The 19319-nt window shown below is 32.4% G+C and overlaps 1 protein-coding gene across 1 annotated transcript; it reads left to right on the top strand.

The window, feature by feature from the left end:
- Nucleotides 1-2913: 2913 nt before the first annotated feature.
- Nucleotides 2914-6054, top strand: LOC113365974 (UDP-glucuronosyltransferase 2B17-like). The gene is made up of 6 exons (XM_026607522.1): nt 2914-3273; nt 3357-3715; nt 3800-4022; nt 4080-4192; nt 5192-5298; nt 5659-6054. Exons 1-6 carry the CDS (start codon nt 2922-2924, stop codon nt 6035-6037), a joined length of 1533 nt encoding a protein of 510 aa, XP_026463307.1. The 5' UTR covers nt 2914-2921; the 3' UTR covers nt 6038-6054.
- Nucleotides 6055-19319: the final 13265 nt, after the last annotated feature.

The following is a 19319-nucleotide window of genomic DNA, read 5'->3' as shown; positions in this document are numbered from 1 at the left end:
GTAAAACCAAAGAATAAAAAATGTATCAAATGTGCTTATAAGTGTGACTCGTGTGCAAAAAAATTTACATTGAAATGCAACTTGAAACAACATAGAAATTTGCATAAAGAAGTTTCTAATTGATCTCGTGACGTGGAATCCACTCAAAAGTGATATAGAGATAATTAGATAATAAATAGATTGTATAGTATTTTGTAATTTTTTTTATAAATAAACCAATGAGTTGTTTTTTTTTATCTTTCTGAAAGTTTGTTTTCGTCAGATAATCCGATTTGCTTATTAAGTCATTCTGAATCATTTGACATCAAAATTAGAGTAAAACCAAAGAATAAAAAATGTATCAAATGTGCTTATAAGTGTGACTCGTGTGCAAAAACATTTAGATTAAAATGCAACTTGAAACAACATAGATATTTGCATAAAGAAGTTTCTAATTGATCTCGTGACATGGAATCCACCCAAAAGTGATATGAAGATAATTAGATAATAAATAGATTGTATTGTATTTTGTAAATAAACCAATAAGCTGTTAAGTTTATTTTTTTAGTTTTTGGAATGTTTGTTTTCGCCAGATAATCCGATTTGCTTATTAAGTCATTCTGAATCGTTTGACACCAAAATTGGAGTAATTGAGCCAAAATTTGGTCTTTAGTCGACGTTTTTTTAAAAATGCTGCACTGATTTCCAGAATATAAAAACTCTTTGATGAAACCCCATAAAAATGTAGAAATTTGTTTACAAATTTGTAAAAGATATATCTATAGTTCTAAGATAAATTAGATAATTTGAAAGATAAATTCCAAAGATACAAAAAAGTACCTTCATGCATTATGTATGCTCATATTCAATCATAATTTTCTAATAATAAACATTTATATTCTTTACAAGAATTGTAGATAATTTATTTATCTACATGTTAAGATAAATTAGATAATTTGAAAGATATATTCAAAAAAAAGTCCTAAAATTATTAACAAATTCAAAAAAAGTTTACATTCTCGCTTTAAAGCAAAATGCTACTTACGCCTAGTTCATTTTAAATTTAAGTCTAATGAAGTTTTACTTCGAAATTTTTGAAATTTTTTAATTGCTTGTTGGGTATCATTTGAAAGGCCTCAAGGAGAGGAATAAAATTTTCATAAAAAAATAATTATATAAATAAAAATGTGATAAATATTACCAACATTTTATTAAAATATATCAAAATGTTAAATGTTCTGCAATAAATATTAAAATTTGTGGTAAACTTTTGTACAAATAATGGTGTAAAACTTTTGTACAAATATACTATAAATAATACAAAAATTTAAGGGTATTTAACGGAAGTATGCATCTTTATTGCATTTTTATGAACTTGTAGTAAACGGGACTAAAGAAGTTTTACTTAAAAAAATTAAGATCGAGTTTTAATAGCGTGTAGGGTATCATTTGATAGGTCTTTATGGATAGTATTCGAATATTGGAGTACAATTTTAATTTTGTGCATTTTTTGGAAAATTGTGCAAAAGTTCATATCATTATATTCTAACATTGAATATTCAACATGAAAAAAATAGGTGCAAAACTTTTGTGCAATTATACTATAATCAACACACAAGAATTTAAGGATATTCATCAAAAATATACATTACAATTGCATTTTTTATTAACTTGTAGTAAACGGGACTGAAGAAGTTTTACTTCAAAAAATTAAGATTGATTTTTAATAGCATGTAAGGTATCATTTGAAAGGTCTTTTTGAATAGAATTCGAATATTGGAGTACAATTTTGATTTTCTGCAGTTTTTTGACAACTGTGCAAAAGCTTCTTACATTTTGTATAAATATACTATGATCAAGACACAAAATGTACGGATATTTATCAAAAATATGCACCTCTATTGCATTTTTTATGGATTTGAAGTGAACGGGAATAAAGAAGTTTTACTTCAAAAAATTGGAATGTAATTTATGACATATGGAATATCGTTTGAAAGATCTCGAGAAGTATAATACGATTTCACTTTTTATACTTTTATGCATTTATAGTAAACGAATCTAAAGAAGTTTTACTTCAAAATGTGGGGTATCGTTTGAAAGGTCTTGAGAAGTATAATACAATTTTATCAATAAAAATCGTAATAAGTATCACTATTCATACTTTTATTGCACTTATAGTAAACGAACCTAAAGAAGTTTTACTTCAAAATATCTAAATATAATTTTCAATGCATGTGGGGTATCGTTTGAAAGGTCTTGAGAAGTATAATACAATTTTAATAATAAAAATGTGATATGTATCATCATTTATACTTTCATTGAACTTATAGTAAACGAATCTAAAGAAGTTTTACTTCAAAATATTTATAAAAAAAATTTATGGCATGTGGGTTATCGTATGAAAGGTCTTGAGAAGTATATTATGATTATCACTAAAAAGGAGATAAGTATCATCATTTATACATTTATTGCACTTATAGTAAACGAATCTACTCTTCAAAATATTTACATAAAATTTTCATGGCATGTGGGGTATCGTTTGAAAAATCTTGAAAAGTATGATACGATTTGATCAATAAAATGTGATAAGTATAAAAATTTATACTTTCATTGCACTTATAGCAAACGAGTCTAAAGAAGTTTCTCTTTAAAATATTTACATAATATTTTCACGGCATGTGGGGTATCGTTTGAAAGGTCTTGAAAATTATAATACGATTTTATCAATAAAAATGTGATAAGTATCACCATTTATACTTTTATTGCATTTATAGTAAACAAATCTAAAGAAGTTTTACTTCAAAATATTTACATAAAATTTTTATGGCATGTGGAGTATTGTTTGAAAGGTCTTGAGAAGTATAATACGATTTTATCAATAAAAAAGGCAAAAAGTATAATCCAATTAAAACTTCATTTCTTTCCCCAGGAACCGTTCGATAATGTCATCCCTCGCCATGGCAGGTTACAACGTGACAGCTCTCAGTGTAGACGTAGACGACCCACCTACACCTAACCTCAATTACATCCTTATGGAAGGGGTCTACGAAGAGGTCGAAAAGGTGTTCCTCAGTGTAGACCCTGAGAAATTCCAAGCAAAAACTGTCTTGGGAGGAATGGAGATGCTGACCAACTATTTTGTGATGTTATTTAAAATCGTTTCGAAAACAAAAGGTTTCCAACAGCTGATGGATTATCCGAGTGACTTCAAATTTGATCTGATTCTTTTTGAATATACTGGTTTGCCGGATATTTTGGGTTTTGCACATAAATTTAATTACCCACCCATTATTGGTAAGAAAAATTGACACCAGTGGCTCATTTTAGCACAACCTAGTTTCAAAAATCCAATACAACAATCAAATTTCTTTCACCAGGTATAAGCCCCTTCATGACACCCCCAAACACCTACGACATCCTCGGAAATCCCCAAGTCCCATCCCTAATCCCCTACTACTCCACGGACTTCTCTGGAGACATGTCCTTCTGGCAGAGGTCTCTGAATCTTTTCTACTACTTCATGGATTATAGGAACAGAAGGAGGACCATGAACATTTTGGATCCAATGGCCAGAGAGGTTTTTGGACAAGATCTTCCCTTTATTGGAGATTTGGAGAGAGAGATTGACCTGGTGCTGGTTAATAGTCATTCAGGAATGGATTTGCCGGAGTTGCTGTTGCCTAATGTTATCCAAGTTGGGGGGTTGCAGGTTAAGGAACCAAAGAAACTACCAGAGGTGAGGGTATCATTATGATAAATATCATTTTTATTGTTTAGGAATGACATATTTATTAAATATGTCAATTATCGATTACTTTAGAACATCAACAACTTTTTCAACGGCGCCAAAAAGGGAGTAGTCTACTTCAGTCTAGGAACCAACGTGAGGAGCAACATGATGGGTGAAGAAAAAGTCCAGATGTTCGTGAGAGCTCTGGCCAAATTCCCAGACTACCACTTTTTATGGAAAATCGATAGAACTGATTTGAAAGTCTCCAAAAACGTTATGGTCACCAAATGGGCATCCCAGAACGACGTTTTGGGTAAAATAATACTGAATTGTTATAGATAATTTAACCTGAGGTTCTCTTTTCATCCAGGTCATCCCAAAACGGTTCTGTTTATGTCCCATTGTGGTCTTTTGAGCACACAGGAGGCTACTTGGCACGGGGTGCCCTTGTTGGGGATTCCTTTTTTCGCTGATCAATTTACGGTAAGGTGAAAAAAAAGAAATTTATAAAATAACTAGCAAACCCGACGAACTCCGTTTCGCCACCAGATGGTTTCGTGAGAAAGATGAAGAAATTTGTTTGTTTTATATTTGAGAAGGAAAAATTTGATTTTATTATACAACAGTAATGAATTTATTTCGATTACAAAAATGAAGTGTTTTTTAGTTGAACTTCTCTAAGTAAATGAAAGTGAATCCGCAAATTATCCGTTTCATTGAAGTGCTTTTTGGTAAACCACATTTTTTGTTTTTTGGTCTAACGTTAACACAAACAAAGCGGATGGTTTTCCAACTCGTGAACAGGCAATGTATAACTGCCCATTTGAAAAACAATGATTTTATAAACAATCTATTTGAAATTTATCCCGCAAATACTAAGCGATTGGCGGGATAAATTGTTATTGCGAACGCAAGGCGAACTGGAAATTGCAATCGTTTAAAGTCAAACGGAGGACCAGTCGGAATCATTGGTATGTCACCAAATCGCCCGCAATTTTCGATTGAATGGTGAAATTCAGTGCGTGTACATAACTATTGTTTGCGGCAAGAATTGCTCGTTGACTTAACCAGACATAATTCTGATTATTCTCACCAATGTCTTTACTCGAATTTTTAATTACGATGCGTGAAGTTCCAGCAATTTGCATTAGGGCATGATGCAATGCACCACTAATTTTCTTAGATATAAACCTTGCGGGGCCGTGACCTTTCCAACGAATGCAAAATTGTCAAAATCGGTTCGTGCGTTCTGGAGATATATCTAGGAAGAAAAACCCGACATATATATTTTTATATATATATAAGATGAATATGAAGTTTTCACGTCAAAGAAACTGCAGTAGGGTTTTGGGCAAATTTTGGTGTCAATCTCTTCAGAAACATCGAAAAAACAAATAGGATTTCTTGGCAAAAACTTGTTTATTTATTTAGGCTTTATACAGATCAAAATTTTATTTCAATTATCATTTTCTTTTATTTCAGAATGCTAAAAAAGCAGTAGACGCCGGCGTTGCTGAACAAATACTCATCATATCTGTCACCGAAGAAGAAATTGTAGATAAATTGGGACGTATGTTGAATAACCAAAGGTTGGTAACACTGTCATACTTTTTTTTTATCTTTTTTAGTTGTGCTTAATTGCTAAGAGTTGGTAAGCACTGGTGAATACAAAATTACCAAAAATCTCGTATACCTATATACTTACTAACAAAGGGTTAGTAACACTGGCTTACCAAAGTATATAATTTGCTTTTTGAATAAAACAGAGAATAATCAACTAGAGATATTTTTTTTTAGATAAAATATATCAAATTTTAACGAGCTGGTCAGACCATTTCGACCAGCACAACAAAATATTTATTTCACTATCTATTCATTCACTATGAACATATCCCCTTACCATTCATACCAACACATCAACAATCAACTACCTGATCTTTTCCTTCCAGTTACCAAGACAACATGACCCTCCGCTCCAAAAGATTCCGCGACCGCCCGATGGCCCCCTTGGACGAAGCAGTATGGTGGTGCGAGTACTCGATGCGACATAAAGGAACGCGCCATCTAAGATCCAAAGCCAGAGACATGAGCCCCCTTGTGCTCTTCATGTGGGACGTGCTTCTGGTGTGGCTCGGAGGACTTATGGGGGCCGTTTTAGTTTTAGGTTATGTAATTAGAAGGATTCTTGTGAAGAAGCCGGAGACTTTCGTTAGTTGTGCGAAGGAATTGAGAGAGATGAAGCTGATGAATGGGACCAAGGGGGCTTCCAATGGGACTGCCAAGAGGGCTTATGGAGTTGGTAATGGAGTGATGAAGAAGACGCAATGAAAAAATGAATAAATATTAATATAAGACTCTATTTGAAGTGTTTTTTATTTATTTACACCTTTTGATAGTTCTGTTTTGAGGTTATGCTGTGAAGGATATTTCAGCTTAATTACCACGTGATCTTTTCTTAGACCGAGTTTTAAGGTATACCGAGTTGCTCTAGAGTCTTATGTTGTTACCCAATGTTGTAGATAAATTAATTTAGACCAAATTTGTCTCTTACCTTATCAATATTAATCGAATGGTTTCAAAGCTACAGAAGATTTAATGGATTTGTGGTAAATGACAATGTCGGAGAATATTAAATTTTCAAAATATTAGTTTCACACATCATTTATATTGATCGAATGCTTTAGAAGTTACAAAAATAAATTCTCAATTAAAATGATCAATTAGTGATTCAAGATTGTTATTTAAATTTAATTTTGAACAAATAGTTTTTTCCCTCTATTATACTTTTTCATTTACTGGTACAAATCTATTATTAAGCCAATTTGGACCTACGGTATACAACCATGGAAGATCAGTTTCCAAATCAAACGTAATAAAAATTCAAAGATGCCAAAACAAAATACAAAAGAATGTAAGAAAGCCCTTAAGTACTATCCAAATTAGTTGAAGATAAAGACGCCGATATGAACACAATAAACGATGAAATACAAAGACATTCAGACAAGTACAAAGCCGCTTCAAAGATCATCCAACCTCATTAGCCAGAGAACTACGCCACAACATTATGGAAAAAAATTCATGTTACAAACATCAATCAATTTTTAAAAAATTGACAATCGTTAGAAGATTTTGTATTTTGAAAGTCATATTTTTTAATTTTACAGCTTTACTTGTTATATCAAGCCTTTATCAAAAATAACTTGTTTTGAAGTTAAATTTAAGCTTCAAAAAGGAATTATAATTTTTGTGGAAAAATTACTTCAGCATTGTGGCCTATTGTTGGTATGTAATTGTGATGCAATCCTTAACTACATTTTTACTAAAGTCAAGTCAAAATTTAATTCAGACAGCATCAGAAATTTAGTTTATCGAATAAAATGTACAGACTGCAAACTTATTTACTTAGGCGAGACAAGACAAAATCTGAGCAAACGCCTACATCAACACAAAAATAATTCAACACAACAATAATCCAAAAAACAATTTAAAACTATGATCACAGACCATATGAACAATTTAAACCAAAACACAGATTTTTTTAACCATAAAATTCTTCACTTAGAAGAGAACTTGTTCAAAAGGTTTGTTGAAGAATTGTTTATCCGATTACATGGTGACAAGGTTCTAAATAAAAGCAACAACTTGACATCTCTGAACAAAAACAATTCCCTCAAAAACTGTATTTTTGACTATTTTTGACTATTTTTGCCCCGTATTTTGAAACAGCTGGGCCTACCTTTACCAAAAACTAATCAGCACGTCTCCTCATCAATAGGAATCAAATATTTTCATTAATCATTCAAATCAATTTATCCGGTTTTTGAATAGCTTGTCAATGACAAAATTCCATTGTTGCCTTCTATTACACATGGGCAAACGTTTATGACAAATATATTTATATATTTATATGTCACACATTTTCGATAACTTAATAAATATTATACATATTTATTAGTGTGTTCTGTTGTAGTGCCAAATTATATAGATTTTACAATAGTGCACATCTTAATACCAAGACACAATAGTGTATCATTAATTAAGGATGCTAAATTGTAAGTGTATTTGGATTAGTTTACTATTACTATTTTTTTCTTGAATTATTACAAATTATTTACTCATTTCAATTATTGTAATTGACAAAATATACCACTGTATAAAAAAATTCTTCTGTAATAATGTATGTAAATATACTCCTTCTAAACGATTATTCAGGTTTTGATAAATCTTTCTTAAGTTTGTTAAGGGAATTTTTTAGGATGTAAATGATTATAAAAATATAGTGATATTGTAGAAATAATGGAAAAAATTGCAAAAGACGACATGTCATTATTTGACAATGAAAATATTTGAGACATCTTTGGCATTGAAAACAAATGAAAACTGTCACCTGCCAAAAATTTCAATTCACTTATGACCCTGAACAATATTAGAATAAAATAAATTCATGATTATGAATAAGAAAAATGAAATGTCTACATTAAAATAATATAAGATACAGTCAACAGTATATGCTTGGCAGATGAAATTATATAATTCAGTTTAATAAATAATGCAATAAGTCCAGAATTGCATATACATTATTTTTTTAAACTTATGTATGTCGAATTTTAGTTTACTAAATTATTTAACAATACAAAAAAATATTTCTACTTATTAAAAAAATGATTTAGAATTTTGTTTCATCTTTCAAAAATTCATTTGTTTGGCATTGGATATGGAATATTTAGCAAATTGATCTTAGATTGATTAGTGCACATATGAACTAGATTTTACTAATTCATTCACCTAAGATTTAAACTTAAATAATAATGTTTATTAAATTATTAGTAAGAAAAATGTATTTAAGAAATTATAATTTCCAAAAAGCAGACTAATATATCGTACGAGATTATGAAAATTATAGAAGCAATTATGTTGTGTAGTAAAATCAAGTGTGATATTTTTCTTTTACCTCAGATACTGTATTATTTTTTGCTGAATTTCTTATACTGCTTATGCTAAGACTATAAATGAATCACAAAGGCAAGACATCAAATAGGATATTAAAAAATATAGGATAGATATAAAAAATCTGGAACTTTTGAATTGTAGACATGAGTACAGGACAACGTCTCTCAGGTCATCTAGTATATATATATATATATATATATATATATATATATATATACATACACATATATACACATATACAGGACATGATTATCATATAAATATAATGTGAGACATGTAAACAAGGGAAATTTATCACTCGAATTGATAGGGGAGGCGCGGGTAAAGCAAATAAGCAATTAAGGGAAAAGCCCTCTCTACAATTACCTACCATATAATAATATAGCGTTATTCAATTGAGCAAAACACTCGACGGGGAAGAGAGAGAGGGAATGAGAAAGAAGCACAGAGGGAGAGCGAGAGGGACATATATAGACACAAAGGATAGAAAGAGATGCACACACAAAGATAGAGGAGGGTCACATACAGCTAGACACAAAGGGGGTGAGAAATAGACACTTGTCAAATTGTAAGTGTCACATGCACGTAACATATACGTTAACGATTGTTACGTACGTGCATGAATACACATGATAAAAGATTAAGATTGATTTTTATATTGTACAACATGTCTTTATATTATTATATACAATTCACAAACTTCAAAATCATCAAAACAAAAACAAAAGTAAAATTCTTATTTTTCAAAAAAATCTTATGGAACCTTCACATCGAGATAAAGAAAACACAGAGACACACACATACACATATACACACACACACATATATATATAATTTATATTTCAAAATAAATCATCCCTAAAAACGTTCCGGAGTCGCTTAATTTAACAAATCGGAGTAAAACTGAAACGTATATATGTAAACTAGAAGTGTTTTAGAATGCATTTCACAAAGTTTTTATTAATTTTGTTATCGATTGGATTTTTCACAATGGTCGAAAGCGGTTTCGACGCCATCTTGATTTCGGACGCCATTTTCTCAGTACGAGAAGTGGGATACTGTACGAACACAGTGGAGACATTTTGGAAGTTCACGTGGAAATTCTTCGAGGTATTTAATTAAACGTAGAGTTAACAGTGTTGTTGTATAGCTTATAATGTTAGACAAAGTTGTATGTTTTTTAATTAGAAGCAATTTCTCAAATACATTGTTCATATTAATAAAATGGTTTAGGTTTTACAAATGGCATGGGTAAGTAGAGCACTTGAATGAAGTTCAGACTAAGTGCCCAATTTTTGCAGAATTCCGAGTTGATGTTGCATTTTAATATACCAAACAACATCATTCAGTATTTAATTTAGTGCAAATTTGTATAATTTAATTTTTTCTGTTTTTTTAGAATAAACGTACAAACGTAATATTGGGAATCAAAGACACCTCCTTCGAATTCGGTTTGGAACTTCTGAAATGCAGTATGAGCAACATAACAATTCCAATAAAGTATTTCACTTTGAAGTGGTAAGTGCAAAATCACATCTAATGCCAAACCCACTTAATCCCTGTTCTTTTTCCACCAGGGATGAAAAAATTCCGCCCTTCAAAACATTCGTCAGGTCCAAGATCTCAGAAGGGTTCGTCATAATCACTGACAACGCCAAAACATCAATTTTCCGGATAAAAAGCATTTCGGAAGTTGATCAGACCTCCAAAATCGTGGTCGTCCTAGTCGATGGGTCTTCAGAAGACGTGGAAGAAATTTTGAAGACGAGCTGGCACCACTATAACATGATCAATGTGGTGGTTGTCCACGGTTTTCGGAATGATGAGCGATTTTTTATACCCAAAAACGGTCATAAAGCCATGGAGAATATAGGGATTTTATATAGTAAATGGGCTACGAAGCATACTAATGATAGACTGATTGTAAGAAAAAATAGAGGATATCAGATGCCAGTTAAGAATAATTTGGTGAATGACCAAAAATTGAAAGCATCTGAATTACAAATTGATAATAATTACCTGCAGAGCGGTTGCAAATTTGGATATGACAACTGCACATTGAATTGTGCAGGCCAGAACCAGGAGGGCTTTCTTGAAACTGTTATTTGTAACGAAGACATCAAAAATATAGATCAGGAAAGTTTGGAGCATAAAAACGTCCTTTTGGATACAAATCAAGACTTCAGTGTGAAATTGCAACGTGAACTAAATAAAAATAAAGTGAATTATATGTTTTTCATTACCTTCTACAACCCATTTCTTCTTCAGAACAACATCCGTGGACGGATCTTCAACCAACCAATAACAGATCAATCATCCTTAACTTCAGATTTCTTCAAAACTTTACGCCAACGTATGAACAACGTTCACAAATATCCTTTGAAAATTTGCATTTATAAATACAATACTATAGTAGCTCCTAAGATGAAAAACAGCACCAAAAAAAAATTCACATCAATCGATGGTGAATTGACTAAAATTTTGGTGCAAACTATGAATTTTGATCCATATTACTACTCGCCCGAGGATGGTAAAATTTTTGGCACAGAAAATGGTAATCCAACAGGTTCCCTTAGAGAAATAGAAAAAAACTTCGCTGACATATTAGGAAACCCGCGTCCAGTGAACGATTACGGCCAAGTAAACTCTGATTTTCTATTTCCAGTAACCGAAATCGGTTTCAGTTTTATGGCACCTAAAATGGAACCAGAAAACGCTATATCGTTCCTCAAAATTTTCGATTTCGAAGTCAATATCTGTTTCGGGATAACATTTTTTCTTGTCGTCGTCTTCTGGTACATCCTACAACTTGTGTTTATCCAATTCACTCCCAAAAAAATCCAGAAATTGTCTTATCTAGAAGTAAGTCTGATGATATTTGGATTTTCTTTAATGGTGTCGAGGAATACTCGTAATTTAAACTTCGAAAGATGCATTCTTGGAGGCTGGATCTTCTATTCCATGATCAAAAGTCTGAGTTACCAAGCCACCATGGTGGAGCATTTGATGAGCAGTAAGATTTCGAATGATTTAAGAAGTTTGGAGGAGCTGGCTAATAGTGATTTGAGAATTGTCACTATTAGCGTTTACAAGGATATTTTGGAGGACATTGCATTGGCTGAAGGGGCTCCAGAGGTTTATAAAAAGCTGTATGAGAAATTGGACATTGTGGAAAATGTTGAAGAGGGGATAAAGAGAGTTACAATCAAGAGGGTAAGGGTAACAGTTTATCCAAGTCTTATTATCTAAATAAAAGATTAGATAAGTGCCTAAGTCCTTTTTTATTTCAGGACTCCGCAATGTTACATACCAAGTGGTTATGTCGCCTTTACCAGGTGCGGTTAATGGAGCAAAAAAACATGTTTGTGCACGTCTTGAAGCAAGGTAAAATAAATAAGACAACAAGAAAACATAAAAAATACAACATTTTTTACCAATTATCTGTGTCTTTTACCCAGGTCCTCCTAGCAGATTCTCCGCCCACATGGTCCCCCTAATGAGCCCCTACAAAGACAGATTCAACCAAGTCCTGATGAATATTCGCGAAAGTGGTATCCTGCTGAAATTCGTAGCCACTTTTTTCAATTCGTTAGAAATAAAATTTGCCAAATATTCACCGGATGATGATGATGACATCGCTGTCTACACGATGCAGGAGTTGAGTTTCATCTTTGGATGTTGGCTACTGTGCTGCGCCATCTTTGCATTAGTTTTCATGGCGGAAGTTATATGGTGGAGGATGTCCAAGAGTAGACTTCTGGTGGGAAATTGAAAAGTATAATGCACATATTGCAGTCTTTTTTGTAGTTTTAAAATAATTTAATAAATATGATGATTTATAAAAATATCTCCTAAAAAAGTACGTGGCCAAAAATTTGTATTCCTGCCAATTTCAAAGAACTGACTTGGCTGATCATCTCATAAAACTAACCAGCGCTAGAGTCCTCAACCAGTTTAATCGAATGGCTTTTCAAGTCGGTGCAACCGTTTTTGAGAAAACATCCACGAAAAGCCAAAACTGGCACCCACACACACACATACTTTTTCCAATTTTGGTCACAAAAAATTCATATCGTCGAAGATACAGAAATTTAGCAAATCGGATTTTCTGGTGAAAACATGAACTCCACTTCTGGGAATATAATAAATAGTGTCGCAACTAAATAACATATATATAAATATTTACTCATACAGGACACGTGAACATGGGAAATTTGTCTTACGATAGAGGAGGTGGGGGCTAAACAAACAGTTACATACTAAATAATAATATCGCATTATTCAATAGAGGAAAAACTTAAGGAAATATTTATAGAGAAAAAGATATACACATATATGCAGAGAGAAAGAGAGAAACACGTAACATATACGTTAATGAGTGTTACTTACTTGTATGTAGACATGTGATTAAATATTAAAATTGATTTGCACGTTGTATAAACAAGCCTTTTATATTTTCCTCACAATTATTTGAAATTATATATAACATGTAATTATGTTTTATTATCTAGTCCTAAAAGTCCAATAACAAAATGCATACGCATTTTCTGGAAATCACACGAATTAGGTGTTTAAGTTTTGGTGATTTAGTGGTTATTTTAGTGAAAGTGCATCACGTGTGTTAATATGAAGTGATAAACTAACTAGTGGTGTATGGCATCGTGCCTTAGGGCAAATTGCTGGAAGTTCCTGTACAGTAAACAAATGTTCGAGGAATATTAAATGTTATTAAATAGATTATTATAAATATTGTAATATTGTCTAATATTTATAAGAATTATATAAACTAAATTTGAACTGAAGGAAATAAAATTAAAATCTGAATTATTATTGATATACAAAAAAAAAATTCTTTTAAAAAAAAAAAGTAAAATATTTTTCCCCCAAAGCAGTTGTTATGTCAACACAAAGCAGCGAGTTCTTTGAATCATTCAAATAGGATGCTTAGTTCTTTCAAAAACTTCCATTTTATGCACATTTTACTCGGTATCTCCGAAACGGCTGGATCTGCTCTTGCCAAAAACTAATCACCACTTCTCCGCATCATTACGAATTGAATGTTTTTTAGACCATTCAAATCGAATGCTCCATTCTCTCAGAAATTCGATTTTCCTTTTCTGCACTCCGTAGATCTGAAACGGCTGGACCTGCCTTCGCTAAAAACTAATCAAAACATATCCCTATCAATAAGAATCGATTGTTTTTTGAATCATTCAAATCGGTTGAACCGTGCGCCCGAAAATGTGAACGAAAAATAGTATCCATACATACATACACAAACATCAATTTTTCTAAGTTATGCCAAAATGTTCAGAAATTTCTGAAACGTGAAGATATACAAAAATTTTCATTTTCGTTTTTTGGACGATTACAATAACTTACTATACAGGAAGTTAATAACTAGGTGTGAGTGGCATTTTGCCTTAAGTTGCATCAATAAGTTATTAATATATTGATTTATGAGTATACCAAGTTGCTACAGGGGTCATAATATAAAAAAACTATTGTAGACTGTTCAATAGATCCATGCACTCTACCGTTATGCAAAGATTCATTAAAATCGCAGAATAAACATGATTTTAACTATCAATTACAAAGAAACGCCTTGGCAGATCTTTGTAAAAAACTGATCAGCATTATTTCCAAATATCTTTCGAATATTCTAGTCGAATTTTTAAAATCGATTCGCAATTTCAGGCTAAAATAAGGATAAATAATTTTGCACCTCCCTGCTAATTCCAAAAAAACTGTTCAGCCGATCATGTAAAAAAATTAACCAACGAGAGTTAAATTTTCGAAATCGGGAATAAAATTTTGAGAAAACGTCGATGAAAGCACTACTTTAGTCTCATGTCAAAAGAGCGCTGCTCATTTTCCAAAATTTGTCAACTTTTTAAAATCAAAGTACTTATCGTAAGGCAAAATATTTATCGTTAAAAAAAATCATGAAAATCATCGAAAAAAAATTTAACAGTTAACCAAGAAGAAACGGTCTAACCGATCTTTATCAGCAACTAATCAGCACGATTCTTAACAAATATCTTTCGAACGGTTTTTGAATATTTAAAATCGCTCATTTTAAGAAAACGACATTAAAAGACTAATTTTTAGTGAATATAATATATTTAGTGAATTTATTTTCAGTGAGTATTTAATTAAAAAAAAAGTTTCGATAATCTCATATTCCTGAACGTATGAATAATTATATATAAAAATAAAAAAAAATGTTGGCAATTCAAGTGCAATCTATCAGAGATTCGTTTCAGAATGCATTTTATTAACTTTTTGTCAATTTTATTATGGATTGGATTTTTCAAAATGGCCGAAAGCGGTTTCGACTCCATCTTGATTTCGGACGCCATTTTCTCAGTACGAGAAGTGGGATACTGTACGAAGACAGTGGAGACATTTTGGAAGTTTACGTGGGAATTTTTCGAGGTATTTAATTAAATTTTAAGTATACAAAGTTGTAGAGTGTAATGATGATAGATAATATTGTTTAATTTGCAGCAATTTCCCCGAATGTTTCATTTATATTAATCAAATGGTTTAGAAGTTATGCAAGGTTTAATGAAGTAATAAATTCTATGTTCAGTATATGAATATAAAAGTACCCAAGTACTTTTGTATATAATTTGATTACTCTGGTACATAACTATTTAACCTCCAAAGTGTTGAAGTAATTAGATACGTTATTGACGCACTTAAAAATTTATTAACTGTTGTTCTATTTTTTTCCAGGATAAACAAACAAATGTGATGTTTGGAATAAAAGACAGCTCCTTCGAATTCGGTTTGGAACTTCTGAAATGCAGTCTGAGCAACATATCATTTCCAATAATGTATTTCGCTTTGACGTGGTAAGTAAAAAATATCTTCTAACATTCTAAAACTCTAATTTTTACTTTTGTTCCACCAGGGACGAAAAGATACCACCCCCCAAAAAGACCCTCTTCAGACCCAAGATCTTCGACGGGTTCGTCATAATCACTGACACCGCCAAAGCATCAATTTTCCGAATAAAACGTATCTCGGATGTTGATCAGACATCCAAATTTGTGGTCGTCCTAGTCAACAGCTCTCCAGAAGCCGTGGAAGAAATTTTAAAGTCGAGCTGGCACCACTACAACATGATCAATGTGGTAGTTGTCCACGGTTTTCGAGGAGATGGACACTTTTTGGTGTCCAAGAATGATGGTGAGGTCACTCATTATATCAGGCAGGATACAAAGCATAATAATGATGCAAGAACAAGCAGTAAAAAGTTGATGTCAAGTTATAAACAAGAAGCAAAAATCAATAAACAAGTTCTGCTTGGTCGAGATTATCTGAAAAATAGCATAAAAGTGCAAGAAGTTGAAACTAATATGAATCGTGTTGGTCAAAAACAAAATATCTTCAAAGGAAAGAAAAATGAACAAGGTTTCCATAACTATCAGCAGAATGGTGACAAGTTTAATTGCAATCAAAAGGACGAAATTTGTAACCAGAACGTCAAAAATAAAAAGTTCGTTTTGCACACAAATGAAAACTTCAATATAAACCAAGGATTGCAACCTGTGCATCCCAACAACACCAAAGAAGATTCTATGTTCTTGATCTCCTTCTACAACCCCTTTCTACTTCAAAACAATATCCGTGGACGCGTATTTAATCAACGTATAACCGGACCATCATCCCTAACATTAGATTTGTTCAAAACTTTAGGTCAACGCATGAAAAACGTCCACAAGTATCCTCTAAAAGTCTGTATTTACGAATACCCTGCTAGTGTAGTTCCTGACATTATAATAAACGGCACAATAAAAAAATACACAAAAACCGATGGTGAATTGATTCATATTTTGTCTCAAACTGTCAATTTTGATCCAATTTACTACTCGCCAAAAGATGGCAAAGATTTTGGCACCATTTCAGAAAATGGTAGCTCGACGGGATCCCTGAGGCACGTGGAGGAGAACTTAGCTGACATATTAGGAAATCTGCGTCCAATAAATGATTACGGACAAGTAAACTCTGACTTTCTCTTACCAGTAACCGAAATCGGTTTTAGTTTCCTGACACCTAAAATGGAGCCAGCAATCGCTATATCGTTCTTTAAAATTTTCGAGTTAGAAGTCAGTATCTGTTTCGGGATAACATTCTTCCTACTGGTTATAATTTGGTACATCCTGCAACTTGCATTTATCAAAATCAGAACTAATAAAATCCAAAAACTATCTTACTTAGAGATAAGTTTAATGATTTTTGGAGTATCTTTAATGGTATCCAGCAATCCTCGTAATTTTAACTATGAAAGATGCATTTTTGGAGGCTGGATCTTCTACTCCATGATCAACAGTCTGAGTTACCAAGCTACCATGGTGGAACACTTGATGACCAGTGAGATTTCGAATGATTTTAATAGTTTGGAGGAGTTGGCTGATAGTGATTTGAGAATTGTCACAATTGGTGTGTTCAAGGATATATTGGCGGATATTGCATTGGCTGAAGGAGCTCCTAAAGTTTATAAGAAGCTTTATGAAAGACTGGACATTGTGGATAGTCCTGAACAGGGGATGAGAAGAGTTGCATTCAAAAGGGTAAGGTAGAGTAACTTCACATCTGACAATCCAGTTCATTCAATTACTTGATACTATTGTATTAAAGTTTCTAAATATCTAGTTTTATATGTAGCTAAGCAACACCTTAATTACCTAGTTGTAAAAGTATCTAATCACAAAAATATCTAAATAGTCCAGAAACCAAAAATATTAGTAACAAGATACTTAAGCACCTATGTATCTATGCTTAGATATTATCCAAATATCTAAGCACTTTTGTACTTGAGTCCCTTGACACCAAACCATCTAAGCACTAACATATTTAAGTATTTAATCCTAAGTACCTATTTTTTTTAATTCAGGACTCCGCAATGTTATTCACGAGATGGATGTGTCGCTTTTATCAGGTTCAATTAATGGAGGAGCACAAAAAATTAGTGCACATCCTGAAGAAAGGTAAAATAAACCTTGTTAGAATAAATTAGACAAGATTAAAGATAATTATAAAAAATACAACTTATCGAATCAAATACACTAATGATCTGTATCCTTTACCCAGGTCCACCCAAAAGACCAGCGGCCCACATGATTCCTCTAATGAGCCCCTATAAAGACAGATTCGACGAAATCCTGATGAGGATTCGCGAAGCTGGGCTCCTGTTGAATTTGAAGACACTTTGGTCCATGCATTGAAATTAAAATTCGCCAAATTTCACCGGATAATAAAGATGACATCACTGTTTACACGATGCAAGAGTTATATTTCATCTTCGGATGCTGGCTATTGTGTTGCTTTATCTATGTATTGGTTTTTGTTTGTGAGGTTTTGTGGTGGAAGAGATCTATGTGGAGACATCTGGCGAGAAATTAATGTAGTAGAATGAAATTTGTACTTTTGTCTTCTTTGTAGTAATAAGTAAGTAGGGTAGTGTAAAAGTATTCATCGAATAAAATCTGGTAGGAGACATAGGGACCGATTCTGTCGTATAACAGAAAAATGTTATGCCATGTTACGGTCCAACTTCCATACATTATGCTATTGAATCATACTGAACACTGTCAATGTATTTGCTGGTCGCTCAGGCGTTTTACACCTAAACTGCAACATCACTCGTATGTTACGAAGCTGGGTCAGAAAGACTCTGTCATCTAAGATCTTTTTTTTGACATTTGTGCGGTGTCTAGGTAGATCTGAAAAAAATGCCTGACTGCACAGAAACCACATGGCTTTTGTCAATATTTAGAACGAATTTGTATAGAATGTTCTTCATAACATGGCCTTGCCATAACATTTTTTTGTTATGCAGCAGAATTGGTCCTATAATCTCCATGTACCCAATTTAGGTCTTCTGATCACGCTTTCTTATCTTATCATATCTCATATGTCATATCTTAATTCTCTCTGAACTTTATCTTATCTCTTAACCTTTTCTAATTTCGCTCTAATCGATATCTCTTACATCTTTCTTAGCGATATCTTATCTTATCTCCCTCAGTAACATAATTTCTCTACCTCCGTCTCTCATCCCTAACTTATCGGTATCTTTTATATCTCTCTAAGCAATCTCTTTCTCTCTGTTACATAATTTTTCTCACTCTTTCTCACCCCTAACACTTCGTCATCTCTTTTCTCTCTCTTAACGATCTCTTTATTTCCCTCTGTTACATAATTTCTCTCTCACTCTCTTTCTCTTGCTCTCGCATCCCTAACCTATTGGTTCTCTTATCTCTATCTTATCGAATTTTTTACTCCCTCTTCTTAGTAACAATTCTCTTCGCTGTCTCTCTCCCATTCCTACTTATTGATATCTCTTATCTTAACGAATTCGTTACTCCCTCTTCTTGATTGTGGAAGTAGTTATGCATATAAAAATAAAAATCCATTGTATGAAAATATAAACAATTTATTCATTATAAAAATTTAATGATATGAAAAATGACAAGTGATTTTGTTTCTCTTCAATTCCCCGCTTGCTCGTTTCCCCACCACTCCCTGCCTAGTGTTGACCTCAAAGTTTAAAAAATACAGGAAAACACGTTATAAATATATAGCAGTGTTGTGGTGCTGGTCAATTAGTAATTCATCCAATGGAATAAATGACAGTTTCGTTGTCAGA

The sequence above is a fragment of the Ctenocephalides felis genome, unplaced genomic scaffold (genome assembly GCF_003426905.1).
Source record: "Ctenocephalides felis isolate EL2017-DRISC unplaced genomic scaffold, ASM342690v1 CF-g0.4_SCAFFOLD_00531, whole genome shotgun sequence".
Classification (NCBI taxonomy): domain Eukaryota; kingdom Metazoa; phylum Arthropoda; class Insecta; order Siphonaptera; family Pulicidae; genus Ctenocephalides; species Ctenocephalides felis.
This window is presented reverse-complemented; position numbering and strand designations above follow the sequence as displayed.